The sequence below is a fragment of the Heterodontus francisci genome, chromosome 27 (assembly GCF_036365525.1).
Source record: "Heterodontus francisci isolate sHetFra1 chromosome 27, sHetFra1.hap1, whole genome shotgun sequence".
Classification (NCBI taxonomy): Eukaryota; Metazoa; Chordata; class Chondrichthyes; order Heterodontiformes; family Heterodontidae; genus Heterodontus; species Heterodontus francisci.
The window spans coordinates 55545752-55571945 of NC_090397.1; the positions used below are offsets into that span (position 1 = coordinate 55545752).

The 26194-nt window shown below is 42.6% G+C and overlaps 1 protein-coding gene across 2 annotated transcripts in view; it reads right to left on the bottom strand.

Annotated features, from left to right (window-relative positions):
* The window catches only part of snd1 (staphylococcal nuclease and tudor domain containing 1), a 1066795-nt gene that overhangs the window by 707054 nt on the left and 333547 nt on the right, over positions 1-26194 (bottom strand). For both annotated transcript variants that reach the window (XM_068059385.1, XM_068059386.1), the window contains exon 15: positions 18059-18200. In XM_068059385.1, the coding sequence (XP_067915486.1) occupies positions 18059-18200 (142 nt within the window). The remainder of the gene's footprint in view (positions 1-18058; positions 18201-26194) is intronic.

The window sequence follows — 26194 nt, forward strand, 5'->3', positions numbered from 1 at the left end:
GGCCGCCCAAAACTCTAGTGCCCGTGTCTTAATTTGCACCAAGTCCCATTCACCTATCTCGCTGACTTATATTGGCTCCTAGTCAAGCAATGACTTGATTTTAAAATTCTCATTCTTTTTTCCAAATCCCTCCATGGTTTCACCCCTCCCTATCTCTATAATCTCTAGTGTAAATGGGTGGTTGATGTTCGGCACAGACTCGGTGGGCCGAAGGGCCTGTTTCAGTGCTGTATCTCTAAAAAAACATCCGAGATATCTGTGCTCATCTAATTCAGGCCTCTTGGGCATCCCAGATTTTAATTGCTCCACCATTGATGGCTATGCCTTCAGTTGCCTTGGCCCTAAGCTCTCGAATTCCCTTCATACTCCTCTCCACCTCTCTTTCCTTCTTTAAGACATGTCTTAAAACCTGCCTCATTGACCCAACTTTTGGTTATCTAGCCTAATATCATGTGGCTCAGTATTTTGTTTCATAATGCTTCTGTGAAGTGTCTGGAAACATTAAAAGTTATATAGCAACTTTAACATAATAAAAGTTGTTGTTGCTGTTATAGTGCACAGTACTGCTGAAGTTTGCTAATCCAGTCTTTCCAAGCGATAGTGTATCTGCCGGGGTAAATACTTGATCTCAATAGTAGGGCGTTTACAGAGTTGGATTGTTTCATTTTCAGTTAAAACTGATCCAATTGTTTGAACAATGGCAAAATAACACGGATGCTGGAAATGTGAAATAAAAAGGCTAGAAATTCTCAGGTCAGGCAGCATCTGTGGGGGAAGAAGCAGAACTCTGATGAAAGAGTTAATGTTTCAGGTTGATGACCTTTCATCAGAGTTCTGCTTCTCCCCCCACTTATGCTGCCTGACCTGCTGAGCATTTCCAGCCTTTTCTGTTTTTATTTCCAATTGTTTGAAGTTTTGTCATTGTCATATTAAGACAGTCGTGCATCTTGATCATAGAATCTTAGAAAGTTTAAGGCACAAAAAGAGGCTACTTGGCCCATTGTATCTGTGCCGGCCAAAAAACGATCCACCTATTCAAATTCCACCTTCCAGAATTTGGTCCGTAGCCCTGCAGATTACAGCACTTGAGGTGCATATCCAGACTCCTTTTGAATGAGTTGAGGGTTTCTGCCTCAACTATCCTTTCAGGCAGTGAGTTCCAGACCCCCACCACCCTCTGGGTGAAAAAGTTTTTCCTCATCTCCCCTCTAATTTTTCTACCAATCACTTTAAATCTATGCCCCCTCATCACTGACCTCTCTGCTAAGGTGGATAGACCCTTCACCTCCACTCTATCCAGGCCCCTCAATTTTGTACATTTCAATCAGATCTCCCCTCAGCCTTCTCGGTTCCAAGGAGAACAACCCCAGCTAATCCAATATTTCCTCAGCTGCATTTTTCCAGTCCTGGCAACATCCTCGTAAATCCCCTCTGCACCTTCTCTCGTGCAATTACATCTTTTCTGTAATGATGTGACCAGAACTGCACACAGTACTCAAGTTGCGGCCTAACCAATGAGTTATACAGTTCCAGCATAACCTCCCGCTCTTATATTCTATACCTCGACTAATAAAGGAAAGGATTCCATATGCCTTCATAACCACCTTATCAACCTCTCCTGCCACCTTCAGGGATCTGTGGACATTCACTCCAAGGTCCCTCACTTCTACACTTCTCAGTATTATTCAATTGATATTGGAGTTTTGCCCATTTTTCAAACTTTAAATTTCTCCATTCGGAGTACTCACTTCTATTGATCTTGTTCCTTTGCCACTTCAGGCATTGCATTTTGTAGTTGCTTTGCTATATCTAGTTCTAAATCTTCCATTACTCTGCCACTGTTCTGTGGATTTTTTTCTTCAATAATTCTTCATGCAACTTTAACAGATTTTTCATGTTTTTTTAATGTTACGTTTATCAGTTCCACTATACTCAAATGATGCTCTTATAATTGGGTCATCTGACGTCACTAAGGCTTCCAATTTCCTTACTATCGCCGATATCGCTAGTATCTGAATTTCCCGTTTAGCTAAGTTCAAACCACCATCTGTTTCTTTGAGATATCATTGAGTAGGTGTAGCATTTCCTTGACTGCTTTTTTAATTATTCTGTCCAGATTGATCAATGTATTTCACAATACTTCACTGAGAATTAGATGGTAATAGATTCTCAGTGTCATGTGTGTTTTCAATATCTCAGTCCTCTGTGTGGGTCTGATTCAGCTTCTTTGAAGACTATGTACCAGCTTTGATAGTGTCTCTGCCCATGTAACTTCAGTAACAAATGTCCACGGATCAATTCAGGCAGTATGATTATTTTTCTGTTTTCCAATTCCTTACTGTCTGTGGTCCATTTCTATCCTTTATTATATAGTAAGGTCTTGTTCTTAATTAACATCTGGAACTTGGCAGTCTTTTTTTATATTAATTTCCAACACTGGTTTCTTGCAGAATGAGTCTAAAATAGATAATTTTCTTTAAATCATCCCAGCAAAGGAGTCACCTAATACTGTGACATTATCGGCACATGCTGGTGCTGTGCAATTTTGCATGTTGTTTTCCATCCATACAGCAGAGCCATTCTTTTCTACGGAGCAGAGCAATGGGTCCATAGTTAATGTTAAATAGTGCAAAAATAGAGTTGTCTTGTTTGATCATTTTTTGATGATTATCAGGTATGTATTTTTCCCATCTCCTTTCAATCAGTTTACTGAATTGTTCATTCAGTCCCATCCTGGCCAGTCTCTTGAATATCATTTTGTGGCCTACAGAGCCAAAAGTCTTGGTTAGCACGACAAGCACCACTACAGGTTGCTTTTTTTGTTGCTTTTAGATCCTTTCATAATGCTTTGGAGTATGGCTATGTTCTTGTTACAGCCTGGTAGTGCTGCTCTATAAAATCTGTGATTTAAACCAATTGTTTCAGTGCTTCTATTCAATGTTACTATGCACCCTCTTCTATGCTCGCTATAGCTAGTCAAAATGGGTACGGCAATGCGACTGAATATGTCGATCAACTGCTCTTTGCTAGCTTTTGCAGATGACTTAGTCTTGTATGTTCTCTCGGATTTTGTTATGATGCTTGATTTATGCATTCTTGATTGATAGGCACTTCCCAGATATCTCTGCAAGGGTCTTCTTGGTCCCATTGCATCTCATGCATGTTTTAATCATGTTGGTTTGGCTGTATGCAAGGGTGTACTTAGTTGGATATAGATTACACCTTAGCAGCAATCCTTTCATTTACTGGGACTGTTTAATCTTGACATGTGCTTGTCTGTGAGTTGGATGTCCTGTATTATAATATTTGATGCCTGAGGCTTGGCATTGGAGGTTATCCCATTTCGCAAACGCCCATTGCCTTTTTTCGACATACCGATTCCCAGGTTTCACTCTTTCATTGCCTGATGCGTGCACTTCGAATGCCCAGTATCTCCTCTGGTATGGGTGGCAGCTATTGCTGGTCACTGCCTTCTATGGGGTCGCTTCACTTGGTTTTCAGGAATTTACCTCCATGAGGGCTTTTAGCTGCTTAAACTTGGCGATGTAGATATTGTATTCTCCACAATATTGGAATTATGCCTTGATGACTGCATCATTGGAGCTGTCAAAGGATTCGAGCTTTTGGATGATGGAAAAAGGTATCGGATGATGGCGAAGGTGAATTGAATCTCCAATTTAAGTACCCCCAGGCCTCCATCTCTATAACCTGCGTATACAATATGCCGTCTGTGACATTGTTCGGGAGGTTACCAACATTTTGGTAATTCTGTTAGTGTATTCCGTGATGCCTCAGTTAAGATCAGGTGATAATAGATCCTTGGGATTATTTTATTTTATTTAGAGATACAGCACTGAAACAGGCCCTTCGGCCCACCGAGTCTGTGCCGACCAACAGCCACCTATTTATACTAACCCTACAGTAATCCCATATTCCCTACCACCTACCTACACTAGGGGCAATTTACAATGGCCAATTTACCTATCACCTGCAAGTCTTTGGGAGGAAACCGGAGCACCAAGCGAAAACCCACGCGGTCACAGGGAGAACTTGCAAACTCCGCACAGGCAGTACCCAGAATTGAACCCGGGTCCCTGGAGCTGTGAGGCTGCGGTGCTAACCACTGTGCCGCTGGGTTTTCAAATCTCAAACTTATGGGTGGGTTTCAGTTTGGTCTCTTTTAGACTCAATTCGTGAACTGAGTTTGACTGCCCATTTGACCTCAGTTGCTCCTGAACATGGGTCTATTCGAGCACCCAGGTACTTTTCCATCTCTCCAGAGGCGGGATGGGATGCAGGATGCAGCTCATGGTGTTGCCGTTAATGCAGCAGTTCTCTCTGGTTGTATAGGTAGGTCTTCCCCTTACCTATGAAGTGGAAGCCTGTTTTTTCTTGGCATTAACCTCAAGCCCAGTGTTTTCGTAGAATTCTTGTCTGATTTTAAGGTTCTTGGTCATTTCGGTATAGGAGTCGCTGAGGTCAAATGGGCAGTCAAACTCAGTTCACGAATTGAGTCTAAAAGAGACCAAACTGAAACCCACCCATAAGTTTGAGATTTGAAAACCCAGCGGCACAGTGGTTAGCACCGCAGCCTCACAGCTCCAGGGACCCGGGTTCAATTCTGGGTACTGCCTGTGCGGAGTTTGCAAGTTCTCCCTGTGACCGCGTGGGTTTTCGCCAGGTGCTCCGGTTTCCTCCCAAAAACCTGCAGGTGATAGGTAAATTGGCCATTGTAAATTGCCCCTAGTGTAGGTAGGTGGTAGGGAATATGGGATTACTGTAGGGTTAGTATAAATAGGTGGCTGTTGGTCGGCACAGACTCGGTGGGCCGAAGGGCCTGTTTCAGTGCTGTATCTCTAAATAAAATAAAATAAAATAATCCCAAGGATCTATTATCACCTGATCTTAACTGAGGCATCACGGAATACACTAACAGAATTACCAAAATGTTGGTAACCTCCCGAACAATGTCACAGACGGCATATTGTACACGCAGGTTATAGAGATGGAGGCCTGGGGGTACTTAAATTGGAGATTCAATTCACCTTCGCCATCATCCGATACCTTTTTCCATCATCCAAAAGCTCGAATCCTTTGACAGCTCCAAAGATGCAGTCATCAAGGCATTATTCCAATATTGTGGAGAATACAATATCTACATCGCCAAGTTTAAGCAGCTAAAAGCCCTCATGGAGGTAAATTCCTGAAAACCAAGTGAAGCAACCCCATAGAAGGCAGTGACCAGCAATAGCTGCCACCCATACCAGAGGAGATACTGGACATTCGAAGTGCACGCATCAGGCAATGAAAGAGTGAAACCTGGGAATCGGTATGTCGAAAAAAGGCAATGGGCGTTTGCGAAATGGGATAACCTCCAATGCCAAGCCTCAGGCATCAAATATTATAATACAGGACATCCAACTCACAGACAAGCACATGTCAAGATTAAACAGTCCCAGTAAATGAAAGGATTGCTGCTAAGGTGTAATCTATATCCAACTAAGTACACCTTTGCATACAGCCAAACCAACATGATTAAAACATGCATGAGATGCAATGGGACCACGAAGACCCTTGCAGAGATATCTGGGAAGTGCCTATCAATCAAGAATGCATAAATCAAGCATCATAACAAAATCCGAGAGAACATACAAGACTAAGTGTCCAGGTACAGGTGGACCACGCACCTAGAACTCAGGATTAAAGCATCAGACGGAATGCTGTGAAAGCCCAATATAATATTCAAGAAAGGGATAGAGGTAGGAGTGGTCACCATCATGGTAAACACACTGCAGTCTAATTCTGGTCTCTTCAGCATCCCCGATTTTAATTGCTCCACCATTGGTGGCTGCATCTTCAGTTGCCTAGGCCTTAACCTCTGGAATGCCCTCTGTACAACTCTTCGCCTCTCTTCCTCATTTTCCTCCTTTCAACCTACTTCTTTGACCAAGCTTTTGATCAACTGACCTAATGTCTCCTTGTGTGGCTGGCTGTCATAATTTTAAAATATTCTTGCGAAGCCATGGGAGGCTTTATTACTTTAAAGGTGTTAAATAAATACAAGCTGTTGTTGCTGTAATAAGGGAAGACAACAATAATATGGTGCTTGAGAAGGCATGGGTGGAGAAGTGCAAAAAGTACAAACATTTAACACCCCAAATTATAGATCTGACTAAAGGCAGCTCAATCAAATACTCTGGCTTTGAAATGGAAGAGAGAGGGAAATGGCTGGGAAGAATCAACACCCTCATGAATGACATGAAAATTGAAAGGTCTTCTTGAAACAAGTATCCCAACTAGTAATCTCATTCACTTTGGAAATCCTTCAAATCTTCAACAATATGTAACACCTGATAAGATCTGCGCCAACGGCTGGATCCCAACACCTGCACGAACCGAGTCTACAACTCCAAACATATCAAATGATGGCATTGTATTAATGGCTAATTTGGTTGCTCAGCTCGATATCCCAATGGGCAGGACTCAAAACAAAAACAATGACATATTGACTTTGACAGCCTTGATGTCATATGAGGCTCCATGCTTAACAGCAGGAGTAGTAGCATGGTGGTAATGTTACTGGAATAGTAATCCAGATGCCCAGACCAATGCTCCAGAGACAGGAGTTCAAATCCCATGATGGATCAAAAAGCTCGTCTCAGTAATAATGATCATGAAAGTACTGGATTCTCATAAAAGACCATCTGGTCCCCTAACAGGTAAGAAATCTGCCCTCCTTTCCCGGTCTGGCCTGCATGTGACTCCAGACTCACAGTAATGTGGTTGACTCTTAAATGGCCTAGCATGCTAACATGCCAAGCATCAAACTGCTACTGAAAAGTCAAAGAATAAAACCAGATGGACTACCCAGCATCAACCTAAAAATGGGAAATGACAAATGCAAATCCTGCCAAATCCTCCTCACTAACATCTAGGGACTTGTGCCAAAATTGGGAAAGCTGTCCCACAGACTAGTAAAGCAACAGCTTGACATAGTCATACTCATTGAATCATACCTTACATCTAATGTCCAATACTCCTCCATCACCATCCCTTGATACGTCCTGTCCCACCGGCAGGACGAATCCACCAAAGGTGATTGAACAATGGTATAAGTCGACAGGCAATGGCCCGGAGAATCCTCAACACTGGCATGGGCAAGGAAATGTCCTGATTACCACCTCATGCACCCCTGCAGCTGATGAGTCATTGCTCCTCCATGTTCAAAACCACTTGGATAAAGTCCTAAGGGAATGCTCTCTGGGTGTGGGACATCAATGTCCACCAAGAGTATCTCAGTAGCACCACTACCGACCAAGCTGGCTGAGTCCTGAAGGACACTGCTCAGAGTAGGCCTGCAGCAGGTAGTGAGAACACCAACAAAACAGAGAAGTCAGGACTGCTGCAACACTGACATCTACCGACAATTTGGAAAATTGCCCAGCTATGTCCTGTCCACAAAATACAGGAAAAAGCCAATCAGGCCAATTACCACCCCAACAGCCCATCATTCATCAGCAAAGTGATATAAGGTATCATTGACAATGTGATATAACGATACTCACTCAGCAATAACCTGCTCATCAATGCGCAGTTTGGATTCAACCAGGACCACTCAGCTCCAGACCCCATTACAGACTTGGTCCAAAAATTGACTAAAAACTTGATTCCAGGGGTGAGGTGAGGGACAGTCTTTGACATCAAGGAGCTCTAGCAAAATTCAAGTCAATGGGAAGCAGGGGTGAAACTCTCCGCTGGTTGGAGTCATAGCTAGCACAAAAGATGACGACTGTGGTTGTTGGAGGCTAATTGTCTCAGCTGCAGGACATTGCTGCAGGAGTTCCTTAAGGTAGCGTCCTAGGCTCAACCAATTCAGCTGCTTCATCAATGACCTTCCTTCCAACAAAGTGAGGATGTTTGCTGATTGCACAGCGTTCAGCACCATTCACGACTCCTCAGATGCTGAAGCAATCCGTGCTCACATGCAGCAAGACCTAGACAACATTCAGGCTTGGGCTGATAAGTGGCAAGTAAAATTCATGCATGTAAAGTGCCAGGCAATGCCAATCTCCAATGAGAGAGAATCTAACCATCTCCCCTGGATGCTCAAAAACATTACCATCATTGAATTCCCCACTAGCAGCAACCTGGTGGTTATCATTGACCAGAAACTATACTGGACCAGCCATATAAATGTTCGGCAGAGAGTTTCATCTGTTGCAACTTTTTTTTTACATTAAAATTAAACCACCCAGTTTGTATATTTGTCTACAAATGGCAACAAAAGCAGGTCAGAGGCTGGGAATTCTGCAGCAATTCACTCGCCTCCTGACTCCCCAAAGCCTGTCCACCATCAACAAGGCACAAGTCAGAGGAGTGTGATGGAAATAAACGCATCTCCAACAACACTCAAGAAGTTCGACACCATCCAGCACAAAACAGCCCACTTGATTGGCATCCCTTCCACCACCGGCACACAGTGCCAGCAGTATGTAACATCCACAAGATGCACTGCAGCAACTCATCAAGGCTTCCTCGACAGCACCTTCCAAACCCATGACCTCTACCACCTAGAAGGACAAGGGCAATAGATGCGTAGGAACACCACCACCTGCAAGCTTTCCCCTCCAAGTCACATACCATTCTGACTCGGGAGCTATATCGCCGTTCCTTCATTGTCACTGGGTCAAAATCCTGGAACTCTCTTCCAAACAGCACTGTGGGTATACCTACACCAGAGGACTGCAGCGGTTCAAGAAGGCAGCTCACCACCACCTTGCCAAGGGCAATTAGGGATGGCAATAAATGCTGGCCCTGCCAGCAATGCCCACATCCCATGAACAAATATAAATTAAGGTCCATCCCACCTTATTCCCCCCCCGTCAATGCCACTAACAGACGCCACAGCACAAGCTAGACTTACAACATGGATGAGCCACGTTAAGACTCAAAATATGCATTCACGTACAGGAATGTGGGTTCCAGAGTGTTCTTATATATCAAAATATATGTATCAAAAGTTTTAATACTCTGTTGTTGACTGTGCATCTCACTTCTATGGGATAAACTGGGCTAGGCTGAAATTAAAGGTTGCTAACAAAGCCGAATAGCAGCCAATTTTTTTTGTTACTCAGCAGTATTGCAGAAATGTCCATAAAGTGTAACTCATTTGCTTACAGTCTACCAGTTGGAGACTCTAAAACAAATAATTAAAAACTAGGGCAACAAATTTCACTAAATCAAGTGTACACTAATATACTGATCAAAAGGCTTTTAATAGAGGCAACACCAGGCTGTTGTTTATTATCTATGTTTATAATATGTATATAAATGTAATTTGTTGTTACTCCCTGATTATGTCTAATAATCTACATATGAAGTTATTCAGCTGACTGATAAAAATAAAATCTGTCAAAAATCTACAGAGGTGAATTGTAAAGGCATTTTTATTTAAAGATAAGGAATAATCATTATTCGGTGTCATTGCCTCACTTTTCCTAGATTTAGGGAACCTCAGTTAAATTGAATATATTAGGACAACATGGATCACTTCCAAAAGGCTGTACTGTAACTTTGTGAATTGCAGGCAGGCTGATTTCCTAGAACACTGAACTGCAGTGCTCCCACTGATCTAAGGTGACCTTGCAATCTTGTGGGCCATCTCATTAATCACCAATTAACGAACCAGACTTAACAACAAAAAGCTTCAGTGAATGCACAAATAGCTTATTCTCTAAAAATCCCTCAAACAGGCTGATGTGATGTGTCAAGTTTGTTTCAACAGGATGACCCATCACTCACATGATAAGATTAGCGCTGTCAACATCAGGTGCATGCCTCCTCCCTCTCTGGAGTTCCACTGTTCACAGTGTTCTTTTCATTGATAAGACTTCATACAAGCTCTTAGATCACTAAATGTGTCAGCTGGCTATACACATCTGTCACACTGCACCTACACAAACATCTTTTCCCGCTTCTGTTTTGTGGAGTGCCAGACTTCAATTATTTTCTTCTTGCGCCTCCTTACATTGCTCCTTTCTATGTCTAAACTCTTCCAGCCTTCAAGATTTTGGTGCTCCTCCAATTCTGGTCTCTTGCGCATCTCTGATTTTAATCATTCCACCATTGGCAGTCATGCATTCAGCTGCCTAGGCCCAAAGCTCTTGAATTCCCTCCCTAAACCTCTCCACCTTACTCTTTGACTTTCAGACACTCATTAAAACCTCCTCCTTTGTCCAAGATTTTGCTCATCTGTCCCAATATCTCCTCAGGTGGCTCAGCACCCAATTTTGTTTATGGATGTGCCTGTGAAGTCACTTGGGATATTTTATGATAAATGCAAGTTGTTACCCACCATCCCTAGTTGACAGAGCTGCCTGCTCCTAGATGTGCTCCAGCACTGTTCTAAAACAGACTGATGGGGGGCGGGGGGGAAGCAGCTCTCACACTGGTCTTTCCTCCATTCTCTGGGGCAACGCTTCCCCTCGGGATACATGGTCATGATTGGATCTCACTGTGTGAACATTGCAGACATAACAGCATTTCCCATCCACTATATGGTGGTTCAACTAGTTGCCATTACCCAGTCCACTCCAACTTTTACAGAAATTAAATGTTGATGGGAATGCAACCAGCATCTCAGAGGTGCAATTCGAGCCCTACATATGGAAAAAATGACTCAGCAGTAGTCGGGGTTCCAGGGGCAGGGGTGATGGATGACCCCAAGCAGGCGACAAGAGGATTTTTTAAATATATAAACAGAAGTTGAGGAAGAGTAAAAAAAAAAAGAGATAGAGAAAGGAAAGAGAACCCAAAAGGCATGGTTCAATACTACCCCACCCGAACATCGCTACTTGCAAATTGTTGCATTTTCACCACTCCATTGCAATTGCCAGAAATAATTGGGAACCTGGGGAAAGGGAGATATTAAGATTATACTCGTATTCTAACTGATATCATGCAAGACAACTGTGCAGCCAATGCAACACAGGATGCCAGTATAAACTCAGCTCAAAAGCCTCTCTACCCTCTTCACCCATCAGCCCTGTACTCGATGCTGACATTGGCTTTCAGTTAAGCAACGCCTTTATTTTAAGATTGTCATCCTTGTTGCCAAATCCCTCGCCCTTCTCCATTTCCAATTTCCTCCAGTTCCACAACCCTCCAAGATATCTGCCCTCTTGAGCATCCCTGATTTTAAAATCGCTCCACTATCAGTGGTCGCGCCTTCAGCTGCCTGGGCCCGAAGACTCTAGAATTCCATCTCAAAACCTCTCCACCTTTCTACCTTGCATTACTCCTTTAAGATGCTCCTTAATCATAGTTTAGAATCACAGAATGGTGACAGCACAGGAGGCCGCCATTCGGCCTGTCGTTTCTGTACTGGGTCTCTGAAGGAGCAACTCACCTAGTTCCACTCCCCCACGTTCTTCCCGTAGCCCTGCATATTCTTCCTTTTCAGATAATAATCCAATTCTGTCTTGAATCCCTCGATTGAACGTGCCTCCACCACACTCTCTGCTAATGCATTCCAGATCCTAACCACTCGCTGCGTGAAAAAGTTTTTCCTCATGTCGCCATCACTTCTTTTGCCAATTACCTCACATTTGTGCCCTCTTGTTCTCGATCCTTCCAATGGGAACAGTTTCTCCCTAGCTACTCTGTCCTGACACCTCATTTTGAATACCTTGATCCAAATCTCCTCTCATTCTTCTCTTCGCCAAGGTAAAAGTCCCAACTTCTCCAATCTATTTACGTAATTTAAATTCCTCATCGCTGGAACTATTCTTCTGAATCTTTTCTTCACATCCTTCCTAGTGCGTGATGCCCAGAACTGGACACAATACTCCAGTTGAGGCCGAACCAGTGTTTTATCCAATTTTAACACAACTTTCTTGCTTTTATACTCAATGTCCCCATTAAAGCCTAGGATGCTGTATGCTCCATTACCTGCTCTCTCAACTTGTCTTGTCTGCCACCTTCAATGATTTATGCACATTGTTACGACCGACCGCTCAAGTCAAAGGTCCCAATCAAAATATGTTATCCCAGAAACGGGTAATTAATAGGATTCCAAATATTTGCCCTCCAAATTAGTATGGTTCTGATCCCAAACACGAGCCACCGAATTAAATATGATTCAATCCCAGACGAGCCCCCAATTAATATGTTACGACCGACCGCTCAAGACAAAGCCACCAATCAAGATATATGATTCTGATTGATTCAGTCCCGTCCCTCCACAGATTGCCTAACATATTATTAAACTTTCCAAATTAAAGACCCAGCCAAATTTATCTTTTTTTGGCCTCCTTATCTCGAGAGACAATGGGTAAGCGCCTGGAGGTGGTCAGTGGTGTGTGGAGCAGCGCCTGGAGTGGCTATAAAGGCCAATTCTAGAGTGACAGGCTCTTCCACAGGTGCTGCAGAAAAATTTGATTGTCGGGGCTGTTACACAGTTGGCTCTTTCCTTGCGCCTCTGTCTTTTTTCCTGCCAACTGCTAAGTCTCTTCGGCTCGCCACACTTTAGCCCTGCCTTTATGGCTGTCCGCCAGCTCTGGCGAACGCTGGCAACTGACTCCCACGACTTGTGATCAATGTCACAGGATTTCATGTCGCGTTTGCAGACGTCAGACGTCAGCCAAATTGTATCATCTATTAACCCCCGAGTGAGGCTAACCAAACCAGGTGTCATTAGATCAACAAATTAACTGTTTAATTAGAAAAACTAAATTCTTAAACACGACTAAGATGTAAACATCATTTAAAATAGAAAAATTTGTGTCCTTGCATATTTACACTTCTGCCAACGTGAAATCTTCAAATATGGAACAGTCCAAGGTTGCTTGAAGTTCTCTCAGCCATCCAATGGGGGGGGGGGGGGGGGGGGGGGGGAAGGTTCTTCAACAGCAGAACAGTCCATAGTCTAATTCAGCAGTTGAATTTATGCTCTTTTTTTCCAGCGATGAATTTCAACAATTACAGTTCAGTAGTTAAAGGAATTGGTTATTTTTTTTAAAGAAATTAATCTGGCTTGACATCAGAACTCAGAGTATAATAAATAGGGTTCAAGTAAACAGAGAGAGTTCCCTTTTCCTTCAGTCTCAGCTAGCTGACAGTCTGTGCGTCTGTCTCTGTCAACTGTGTCTCAAAAGCCAGTTTTACAACTAGCTTCAAATGTCAATCGGCAACAATGTATCGCTAGATCCTCAGTCTGAATGTTTGTATCCCGGGACAACGAGAATGTATTCTTTGACTCAGTCTCTGGAGTGTGTTGCCTTAAAGCAGTACTGCTCCTTTTCCAGCCTTAAAGGCACATCACATTCTTCCCGGGAACAAAACTACAGGATAACATGCTGTATGCACTATTAACTGCTCTCTCTATTTGTCCTGCCACCTTCAATGATTTATGCACATATATACCCAGATCCCACCGCTCCTGCACCACCTTTAGAATTGTATCCTTTATTTTATATCATCTCTCTTTTACCAAAATGAATTACTTCACACTTCTCTGCATTAAATTTCACCTGCCACTTGTCCGCCCATTCTACCAACGTGTCTGTGTCCTTTTGAAGCTCTACACTATCCTCCGCACAGTTCTCAGTACTTCCAAGTTTTGTATCGTCTGCAAATTTTGAAATTCTGCCCTGTACACCAAGGTCTAGGTCATTAATATACATCAGGAAGAGCAGGGATCCTAACACCAACCCCTGGGAAACTCTACTTTAAGCCTTCCTCCAGTCTGAAAAACAACCATAGACTACTACTCTCCATTTCCTGTCACTCAGCCAATTTTGTATCTATGTTGCTGTCGTTTTTATTCCACGGGTTCTAACTTTGCTGACAAGCCTGTTATGGGGCACTTTATCAAATGCCTTTTGGAAGTCCATGTACACCACATCAACAGCATTACCCTCAACCACCCTCTCTGGCCGAGCTTTTGGTCATCAGCCCTAATACCTCCTTATGTGGCTCGGTGTCATATCTTGTTCTACAAGGCCACTGTGAAGCGCCTTGGGACGTTTTTGTTAAAATACAGACTCTATATAAATACATGCTATTGTTATGTTATTGAATTGTTTATGACCTAAACACGTTCTTGTCCCCTCCTGTAAATGTGATTCACAAGAGATTAGCAATTATGAGTCAAGTTACTTTAAACATGATTCTCCTCATCCTAGCAGAAGCCAGGTAGATAATTTTATCCCACAGACACTTAAAAAAACTCCAAATCCAAGTGAATGCCTCATTTATACCCAATCACATCTAGCTAAATTGGTCCGCATTGTGTTTAAAAAAAAATTCATTCCCTGGATGTGGGCGTCGTTGGCAGGGCCAGCTTTTATTGCCCATTCCAGTTGCCGTGAAGGTGGTGGTGGACTTTCTTGAAATGCTGCAGTCCATGTAGTATTCTTTGTATTGGTTTGATACAAAATGAGTGGCTTGCTAGGCCACGTCAGACAGCACTTAAGAGTCAACCACTTTGATGTGGGACTGGAGTCATATATAGGCCCAACCAAGTAAGGACAACATGTTTCTTTGCCAGATGGATTTTTACAACAATTTGACAGCTTTACTGTAATTTTTACTGATACCAACTTTTTATTTCCAGATTTTGTTTAAAACTTTTGAAGAGCCAGCACAGGAATGATGGGCCAAATGGCCTCCTTCTGTGCTGTATCATTCTGTGATTCAATGAACTAGGGACTCAAATTCTCTTAATTATTGGTCCAACAACAATTATACTGTTACACCCCGTAATGAATGCAATCTATCATTTCCAGCACATGCTTTCAAAAATGTTCAAATTTCCAATAACCTAATTTGCAAAACTCTCTCATTAATATTACTCAGCCCAACAGGACAAGCTGAATTCATAGAATAAAAGCAACGGCATTTACTGATGCTAATTCAGCCCATAATTGGGCTCAGTAACTCCTCTTGGCAATTCATGTAAGAAGAATGTTGGCTTTACAAAGTCATCCGTTTTGGGGAGTCTCTGCCAGCTGTAACTGGCAAGGCAAGTAAGCACTGTCTTGCAAGCTGCAAGGGTCTGACGGAATTGTCACATCAAGAAGCACGAGTTTTCAAAAAAAAATTACACAGCGACACCATTTATTTGGTGCTAAATCTACACCGATTATGTACTTTGCGCCAAAGCATTACAGCAGTTGACAGCCCCACATATATTAATTCAGCTCCCAATAGGCTCAGTAACCAAGCTTGTCCTCGAATGGTGATATTAGTTCTCACAAACAAAAATCAGAAGCCAGTCAAAAAACTCAAGTGTATTACAATGAAATACTTTCTTTAAAATATGAAATAAGGTCTGAATGATTAGGCTCTGCTTTAACAATTGCTTCTACACCCAAAAGTCATTTACATACCAAAATTGTGAGCCATGCATTCTTAATGGGTAAGGACATATTTTTAGCGTAAAATTCAAATTTAGACTTCAAATATAAATTAATGTACTGACAGATTTACAATAAGTAAAATCCCAGATTAACCCAGAATAGTAAAACATTATCTGGATGGGCTTGAAGGTGATTAAAAAAATTATTTACTGGAACAGTGAAGAACCACTCTGAAAAAGATTGAGAATAAAAAGTATCCCTCAACTCTTCTGCTGTAAAGACCAATACCGTTTTGAATGAGTGCATCAAAACAACACAGAGACTTGTTTTTTTAAAACCACCTGCAAAGACTACTTTTGCTTGCAACTTTGGCAAAATCTTAAATACACACCAACAGTATTTGAGATTCTGACACCCTTCTCTCAATTTGCAAGCACTCTCCAAAAGATTACCACTCTCAGGACCAAAGTAAGCCATCCCCAAATAAGATCAAAGTGTAGTTATCTTTTAGTCTGCAATCAAACATTGACAAGAAAGGATTATGGAATAGATACACCAAGTCATAATGCTCAGAACTGAGCACTGAGCACCACGTAGCTGGTACTACATTGAACAGGTGGAGGACATATAAGTTACATTGTCTTAAGACATTGGTGAAACCCTAATTCATTTCAAATTATTAAGAAATGTTTGGATTAGTAATACTGGAATTTGCTTCTTGCCTCCGATGTTACAAAATCCCCTGCATTTTAAAAAGACCACTTATCCCCATTCAGTGGTCTGTTTAAGAAATGATCCCAAGAGTTCTTCCTTCACTAGCCTACCCAATAGCCCATTCCAAATGTTGGTCACTCTACATGTGAAGAACTACTTCCATTCAAATAAAATATTGCAACACATTCAATGAGAACATAAGAATGTAATAAATAGGGGAATGAGTAAGCCATTGGGTACTTAGAACCTGCTCAATCCTTTAAGATCATGGCTGATCCTTTACCTCAACTCCACCTTCCTGCACTATCCCATGTTCTTTAAATCCCTTAGTATGCAAAAAACAAATCTATCGATCTCTGTCTCGAATTTACTCGACAACTGAGCATCCACAGCCTTCTGGGATAAAGAATTCCTAAGAGTCACAAACATTTGAATTAAGAGATTTCTACTCATCACAGTCCCAAATGGCCAACCCATTATTCTGAGACTGTAACCCGCTAGCTCTAGACTCCCAGCATCTACCCTGTCAAGTCCCTTAACAAGTTTATGCATTTCAATGAAATCATCTCTCATTCTTCTAAAACTCTTCAGGATTTTAGGCCTAGTCTACTCAATCTCTCCTCACAGGACAATCTCATCATAAAATCAATCTATTGATCCTTCTTGCACTCCTTCTCAGGCCAGTACATCCTTCCTTAAGTAAGGAGTCCAGGTGTGGTCTCAGAGGCCCTATCGAATTGTAGTAAGATTTCTTTACTCTTGTACTCCACTCCCTTTGTAACAGACGCCAACATATCTGTTGTTTTCCTAATTGCTTGCTGTACTGGCATGTTAACTTTGTGATTCATGTCCAAGGACACCCAGGTTCCTTCGAATACCAACACGTCCCAGGCTCTCACCATTTAGAAAAATCTGCTTTTCTATTTTTCCTACCAAAATGGATAGCCTCATACTTCCCCATATTATAATTCATCTACCATGTTCTTGCCCACTCACTCAACCGGTTTAAATCCCTTTGCAGCCTCTTAATGTCGTCCTCAGAGTTTGCTTTCCCACCTAACTTTGTATCATCAGCAAACTTGAATATATTACACTTGGAACCCTCATCTAAGTCATTGATATAAATTCTAAATGGCTGAGGCCCAAGCACTGATCAGGGTTATATCCCGCTAGTTACAGCCTGCTAACCCAAAAATGCCCATTTATTCCCACTTTCCATTTTCTGTCCATTAACCAATCCTCATCCCATGCTAATATATCACCCCAATCCCATGAGCCCTAATTTTATCTTATAACCTCATATGTGGCACCTCTGAATAGTTTTTGAAAATCTAAATGCATTACATCCACTGATTACCTTTTATCCTGCTAGTTACAACTTCAGATTTGTCAACACATGATTTCCCTTTCATAAATCATGTTGACTCTGCCTAATCATATTTTGATTTTATAAGTGCCCTGTTATCATGACTATATTAACAGATTCCAGCATTTTCCCTACTATTGATGTCAGGCTAACTGGTCTCTAGTTCCCTGTCTTCTCTCTCCCTCCTTTTATTAAATAGCAGGGTTTCATTTGCTCCCTTTGAAACCATAGGGGCTGTTTAGAATCTAGGGAACTTCTGGAAGATCAAAACCAATGCACCTACTAACTCTGTAGCTACCTCTTTTAACCCTAGGATGCAGGCCATCAAGTCCAGGGGATCTGTCGACTTTTAGTTCCATTCATTTCTTCAGTACAATTTCTTTACTTTCTTCTCACCAATGAAAAGTTAACATATTTTGCTCTAGCATCTTCAACTTCTAGCCATCATGTAGTGCAGAAAGGTTGAATTGTTAAGGTCCATCATTTGCCTTCAGAACATGCAGTTGTTTCAACAGTTTGTTTGAAGGAAATTCAAAACAGCTTCCGAGACACAGTTTGCTTCCAATACTGTAGAACAGTATAAATAGTGCCAAGTTCAAGTTAATAATTAACCATTTACCTGCCAGTAGGAAGGTGATCAGACAGGTCTCTTTTGGCATGTAGAGTTTCAGGCGGGAACCACTGAAGACATATTCAACCACAGCCTCTGAACGCCCCGCTCTCTGCAGGAATGGCAGAAATTGCTTGGCTTTCTGGGTGTCCTGTAAGCAATAAGACATGAAGTTACTTGGGAATGTGTGTGTAGACTGAGGACCATCAGCAAAGCCTGACATCATGGAATACTGGATGTCAATCAGGAATGAGAACTTTGACTGAATTTCTCACCCTAACCTAGGGACTGCATCCCTAATGGAGACAACACAACCGGAGATCAAACCAGTGTCTTTCCCTATCAGTGCCATTCAGAAATAGACCACACTGCACATTTGGTCACTGAATTTGCCTACAGCCACACTCCAAAAGTAGTTTATTCTCAATGAAGTTCTTTGTGGTGTTTGAGTCACAAACAAGGTACAGTATAAATACAGGCTTCTCAGTAACGAGAAAAGCTAAGCTGTAGCTTGGCTTAAGCTTGAAGCGCAATAGCATTGATAGTTAAAGTTGAATAGCTCTGTGAACATTATAACAATGAAGCAATCAGCTCTCCTTACTTCAAGTACCCATTAGCTAACATGGAGCATCATTGATTTTCCACCAGGGTTACTCACCACTGTGCAGCCGGATTTGAAGACATTTTTATACTGATGTTCTTTCAGTTCAGATCTCAAGCATATATATGACAAAAAAAAAATTACCCTTACTTCAACAGCAGAACTATAAATTCAAACTAAAGACTGTGTATTTTTCATTTATTTTTATGTACAGTAATGTCATAGATCTGGTCACAAGGTCCACACAAGAGAATTACAAAACACTTAATTATTTTACAACTGCCAGGTCATATATAATGATTTCATCTTCAAGGTTCACAGTTACTCATCATTTGCCCCTAAACTGATGACATGACAATTATAAAACTAGAAATTAAGGATTTTACAGTAGCCAAACAGGTGCATCATAAAAACTACATCCAGCGAACAATTTGTAGCTACAAAGAAATTACTAGTTTTCCCAGAATAATCATCAAAGATTTCTCCAACTGAAAATGGCTTTCCATAGGACAATTTTTAAACCCAAAAACAGGCAATTTCACTGGGAGAATTGCATGTTTGAATATGAACTTGCTTTACAAATGCATAAATAAATTGACAATAGAATAAAACATAATCAACAACATTTATCAACTAAGCAACACTGCATGCAACTCTCCTGGAATAAAATTTGACAGCTTAAAGAATAACTCAAACAGAGGGAAGAAATGATTTTCAAATGCTGGTTCTTAAGGCTTAGAAAGCAGGCAACCCTAATTTGAATTGGTGAAATGCACTGCAGTTAGAACGCTGGGAGGAACTGGACTTCACACTGCCTCGCAGCCAAAAGGCAACATAGCACGCTAATGGTTTCTATCCACAGGTGTCATATTCAGTGTGTAACCGAAAACCTCCAAGGAATCTCGCAGCCATCATTGGCTGTTAATTTATTTTTCTGGGTTGCTGCTGCATAAAGATTGGATGCTTTAAAGACCTGTGAATTTATCGGAAAGGGACAGATTGCACTTACTGTCATTGAGAATATGAAAAACAAATTGCAGCTTTATAGATTACAAAATTTCAATACTCAGAGGAAACCATTGCTTTTCACAACATTTTTGACTGACAATTGGCTTTTATACAGCACCTTTAATGTAGGAAAACAGCCCAAAGTACTTCACAGAAATTGACACCAAGGCAAAAAAGGAGATCTTAAGAGGGTAAGTAAAAGATTGGTTAAAGAGGTAGGCATTAAAGATGTTTTTAAAAAGGAGGAAAATAAGGTAGAAAGGCTTATAAAGGGAATACCAGAGCGTCAGTTTTAGACAGCTGAAGACATAGCCACCAGTTGTTGGGTGAAAGAGTGGAAGATGTGATGAGCTTACAGCTGAAGAAACACAGGAGTTCCTGCAGGGTTGCATGGCCAGAAGAAGTTACAGAGATAGACAGCAGTGATACCAAAAAAAAAGAGATTTGAACACGAGAATAAGAATTTTAAATGAGGTGTTGGTGGACTGGTGGAGCTAATGTAGATCAGCAGCACACAGTTGAGAAGCAAGGAAGGGAAACAGCAGAGGTTCTGACCATCATTTGCTAATTCTCTGGCTACAGACGTGATACTGGAGGACTGGACAACTGGTAACTGGAACCATTGTTTAAAAGAGAGGAAGGGATGGATAGAGTTTGTACAGGCCAATCAGCCTAACCTCAGTGTTGGGCAAATTATTGGAAGAAATTCTGACGGACTTAAAAATGGTCATTTAGATAGGCACAAATCAATCAAGTACAGTCAGCATGGATTTATTAAGGGAAGGTCACGTCTGACCAACTTGACTGAATTTGAGAAAGGAATAAAGAGAGTCGGTGAAGGTAGCGCATTTGATGTAATCTACATGGATTTCAGCAAGGCTTTCGATGAGGTCCCACATGGGATCCAAGGGAATGTGGCAAGTTGAGATCCAAAATTAGCCCAGTGACAGGAAGGAAAGGGCAATGGTTGACAAGTGTTTTCGTGACTGGAAGGCTGTTTCTAGTGGGGTTCCACAGGGCTCAGTACCACGTCCCTTGCTTTTCGTGATGAGTATTAATATCAACGATTTTGACTTATAAGTAGGGAACAGGAAAAAGACATTTGCAGATGATACAGAATTGGAGTTCTTAGAATGTAACAGTTTTTAAGAAAGGCAGAGAAAGGAGGGGAAGGGGAGGAAAGAACGAACAGGAAAGCGTGATTGGGGGTGGGTGCTGGCAGGTGACAGGAAGACAAGAGAAATAAAATAAGAGATAGTAAACGGACAAGTAAAGAAACAAATGAGACCTCTAGAGGGGGCGTAAACAGGAAAGCCGAATCACAATCAACAGCTGCTGCCCAAACAATAAGGGGGCAGGGGTCATGAGCTGAAATTGTTGACCTCAATCTAGAGTCCAGAAGGCTGTAAAGGGCCTAGTCGAAAGATGAGATACTGTTCCCCCAGCTTACGTCGAGCTTCACTGAAAGAGTGCAGCAGGCCAAGGACAAAGGTCAGAGTGGGAGTGGTGAAGAATTAATGACAGGTGACCAAAGTTCCACAAAGCAATCACCCAGAGAAGACTGCATCATGAGCAGTGAATACAGTATACTAAATTGAAAGTACAACAAATAAATCGCTGTTTCATCAGGAAGGAGTGTTTGGGGCCTTGGACGGTAAGAAGGGAGGAAGTAAAAGGCATTGCATAATCTACATTTGCGTGGGAAAGTGCCATGGGAAGGGGAGAGGGCATTGGGAGTGACTGTGGAGTGGAGCAGGGTGTCTGATGGAATAGTCCCTTCAGAAAGCTGAAAGGGGAGGAGAGGGGAAGATGTGTTTGGTGGTGGCATCACGCTGGAGGTGGTGGAAATGACAGAGGACGATCTGTTGAATGCAGAAGCTGGTGGAGTGGAATGTGAGGACAAGGGGAATGCTTTCCTAGTTCTGGGAAAGTGGGTCAGGGGCAAGAACAGAAGTGTGAAAAATGCAATGGATATGGTTGAGGGCCCTGTCAGGCATGGTGGGGAGGAATTCTTGGTTAAGGGAAAAGAAAGGCCTATCGTAAGCACAGGATGGAAGGTTGTAGCGTCAGAACAGATACAATAAAGATGGAGAAATTGGGAGAATGGAAGAGTCCTTACAAGAAGTAAGGTGCGAGAAAGTGTAGTCAAAGTAGCTGAGAGAGTCAGAGGTATTAGAAAATACCTCTCCAATATGATCTGGTTCAGTTAATCTCATCTCTCGCGTCCCTCCTCCTCAGTATCTCACTCACAAAATTGTTTTGAGAGACATCCCATCACTCTGCCATTTGATCACTGATACAGCTTTAACATGCATATAACTTTATTAAGGCTGCACAGCCATTTTTCTTTCCTCTTGCACACCACTCCCACCTGTGGCTTTATAAATGTACAAGCAAACAGATAAAAAGAGAGCACATTGATTATTGATTATACATGTCAGGATATGTCTGGCCATCAGGCTGGACCAATCCTCAGCTTCATTCCTTTTGGGCCTCCTTATCTCGAGAGACAATGGATACGCGCCTGGAGGTGGTCAGTGGTTTGTGAAGCAGCGCCTGGAGTGGCTATAAAGGCCAATTCTGGAGTGACAGGCTCTTCCACAGGTGCTGCAGAGAAATTTGTTTGTTGGGGCTGTTGCACAGTTGGCTCTCCCCTTGCGCCTCTGTCTTTTTTCCTGCCAACTACTAAGTCTCTTCGACTCGCCACAATTTAGCCCTGTCTTTATGGCTGCCCGCCAGCTCTGGCGAATGCTGGCAACTGACTCCCACGACTTGTGATCAATGTCACACGATTTCATGTCGCGTTTGCAGACGTCTTTATAGCGGAGACATGGACGGCCGGTGGGTCTGATACCAGTGGCGAGCTCGCTGTACAATGTGTCTTTGGGGATCCTGCCATCTTCCATGCGGCTCACGTGGCCAAGCCATCTCAAGCGCCGCTGACTCAGTAGTGTGTATAAGCTGGGGATGTTGGCCGCTTCAAGGACTTCTGTGTTGGAGATATAGTCCTGCCACCTGATGCCAAGTATTCTCCAAAGGCAGCGAAGATGGAATGAATTGAGACGTCGCTCTTGGCTGGCATACGTTGTCCAGGCCTCGCTGCCGTAGAGCAAGGTACTGAGGACACAGGCCTGATACACTCGGACTTTTGTGTTCCGTGTCAGTGCGCCATTTTCCCACACTCTCTTGGCCAGTCTGAACATAGCAGTGGAAGCCTTACCCATGCGCTTGTTGATTTCTGCATCTAGAGACAGGTTACTGGTGATAGTTGAGCCTAGGTAGGTGAACTCTTGAACCACTTCCAGAGCGTGGTCGCCAATATTGATGGATGGAGCATTTCTGACATCCTGCCCCATGATGTTCGTTTTCTTGAGGCTGATGGTTAGGCCAAATTCATTGCAGGCAGACGCAAACCTGTCGATGAGACTCTGCAGGCATTCTTCAGTGTGAGATGTTAAAGCAGCATCGTCAGCAAAGAGGAGTTCTCTGATGAGGACTTTCCGTACTTTGGACTTCGCTCTTAGACGGGCAAGGTTGAACAACCTGCCCCCTGATCTTGTGTGGAGGAAAATTCCTTCTTCAGAGGATTTGAACGCATGTGAAAGCAGCAGGGAGAAGAAAATCCCAAACAGTGTGGGTGCGAGAACACAGCCCTGTTTCACACCACTCAGGATAGGAAAGGGCTCTGATGAGGAGCCACCATGTTGAATTGTGCCTTTCATATTGTCATGGAATGAGCTGATGATACTTAGTAGCTTTGGTGGACATCCGATCTTTTCTAGTAGTCTGAAGAGACCACGTCTGCTGACGAGGTCAAAGGCTTTGGTGAGATCAATGAAAGCAATGTAGAGGGGCATCTGTTGTTCACGGCATTTCTCCTGTATCTGACGAAGGGAGAACAGCATGTCAATAGTCGATCTCTCTGCACGAAAGCCACACTGTGCCTCAGGGTAGACGCGCTCGGCCAGCTTCTGGAGCCTGTTCAGAGCGACTCGAGCAAAGACTTTCCCCACTATGCTGAGCAGGGAGATTCCACGGTAGTTGTTGCAGTCACCGCGGTCACCTTTGTTTTTATAGAGGGTGATGATGTTGGCATCGCGCATGTCCTGGGGTACTGCTCCCTCGTCCCAGCACAGGCATAGCAGTTCATGTAGTGCTCATCTCTCGCGTCCCTCCTCCTCAGTATCTCACTCACAAAATTGTTTTGAGAGACATCCCATCACTCTGCCATTTGATCACTGATACAGCTTTAACATGCATATAACTTTATTAAGGCTGCACAGCCATTTTTCTTTCCTCTTGCACACCACTCCCACCTGTGGCTTTATAAATGTACAAGCAAACAGATAAAAAGAGAGCACATTGATTATTGATTATACATGTCAGGATATGTCTGGCCATCAGGCTGGACCAATCCTCAGCTTCATTATTTACCAATTATCACACACCTTTAAGTTCATTACTGTTGCTTTCTAACCTGCATATTTAGCCATATTGAGTCAATCAGCAAGTGGCAACAATTTATACATTCTCTCTCTTCCTGACCTGCCCCCAAAGTAAGCTCACTGGAGTGTAGGTGTATGAATCCAGAGCCAATTTAAAATTTGTTCCATCTTTATTTAGAGCAGACATATACCTAGAACAATGTTTGAATAGCCATTACCGAGGACTCCCTATCAGGACCTATTTCACCAATACATCTTGAAAAGAATTAGTTGTAATATATCTTTTGAAACCTAATAGTTGTATCGGAATTCCAGTAACCGACTGCAAATTTCTCAATGAACTTGCTGTCAGTCAGTCCTCGCGTGCAAACAATACATTATAGAATGACATTGGGCATGCAGGCAACCATTATCAGCAATCCCAGATCAAGTTCAAGCCAGCTCGTTTAAAAAGACTTTCATTATATAGTGCCTTTTATGACCTCAAGTTGTCCCAAAACATTTTACAGCCAATGAAGTACTTCTGAAACTTAGTCACTGCTGTAATATAGGAAACACTGCAGCCAATTTGCCACCGTAAGCACCCACAAACAGTAATGTGATAACGACCAGACAACTGGTTTTAGTAGTGAAGTTGGTTAACGTATGAATATTAGCCAGGCCATCAGGGATAACATAAAAACATAAGAAACAGGAGCAGATAGAAGACCCCGCGAGCCTGCTCTGCCATTCAATAAGATCTAGATAAATATGTGACTTCAAATCCTCCTTTATGCATTAATCCTCGATTCCCCGAGTGTCCAATCTATCTATAATAAAAGCAAAATACTGCGGATGCTGGAAATCTGAAATAAAAACAAGAAATGCTGGAACCACTCAGCAGGTCTGGCAGCATCTGTGGAAAGAGAAGCAGAGTTAACGTTTCGGGTCAGTGACCCTTCTTCCGAAGAAGGGTCACTGACCCGAAACGTTAACTCTGTTTCTCTTTCCACAGATGCTGCCAGACCGGCTGAGAGGGTCCAATCTATCTAGTTTAGCCCTGAGTCGACTCAATGAGTGAATATCCACAGTCCTCAGAGATAGAGAATTCCAAAGATTCCCAACCCTCCGAGTGAAGACATTTCCCTTATTTCAGTTTTAAATGAACAACCTCTTCTCCTGAGATTGTGTCCTCTAGTTCTAGATTCTCCAACCTGGGAAAATAGCCTCAGTCAAGCCTTGTTTCAATTAGATCAATGCATTCTTCTGAACTCGAGAGTATAGGCACATTCTACCCTCTGTCTCCTCATAGAAACACCCTCTCATCCCAAGAATCAATCTAGTGAACCTTTGCTGCACTGCCTCCCAGGCAGATATAGCCTTTGTTAAATGATACTTTTCTTTGGTGCACTGACTGGAGATCTGAATCTGTATTTTTTTTTTTAACAAGACATTTTTAAAGAGACAAGCTGCCAGCAAAGTCATCCTTTCAGCTGAAAATGATCACCTAATTTGCAACTGTATCCTGCACTGCGAGGCTTGTGAGGAGAGAAGACATGCCTAAGTCACCAGCAAGTTTAAAGGAACTGCCTGTTCTCTCAGCAAGAAATACTAACTGCTATGTTTGAATCACCGAGAGACTGTCATGTGACAAGCCCCTCCCCATCTGTGGTTTTAAGCTGGTGTTTTCTCTGCAGCAGAGGAGAAGCAACTAGACTCTGACACGTACAGAACTAAGTGGGGGTGTCTCTTTCTCTCTCTCCATTCCAGCTTGAGAGCTTTCAAATCCTGCTTGTTAACTGACCACCTTCACAAACTCCAGCTATCAGAAACCTCGCTGGAGGAAATCCATCCGCATCGCTATCTCCAAAAGACTCACCAAACTAGTCATCTACCTCTTCGATCTGAAGCCTCAGGGGGCGGCGCAGTGGCTAGCACCGCAGCTTCACAGCTCCAGCGACCCGGGTTCGGTTCTGGGTACTGCCTGTGCGGTGTTTGCAAGTTCTCCCTGTGACCACGTGGGTTTCCGCCGGATGCTCCGGTTTCCTCCCACAGCCAAAGACTTGCAGGTTGATAGGTAAATGGGCCATTGTAAATTGCCCCTAGTGTAGG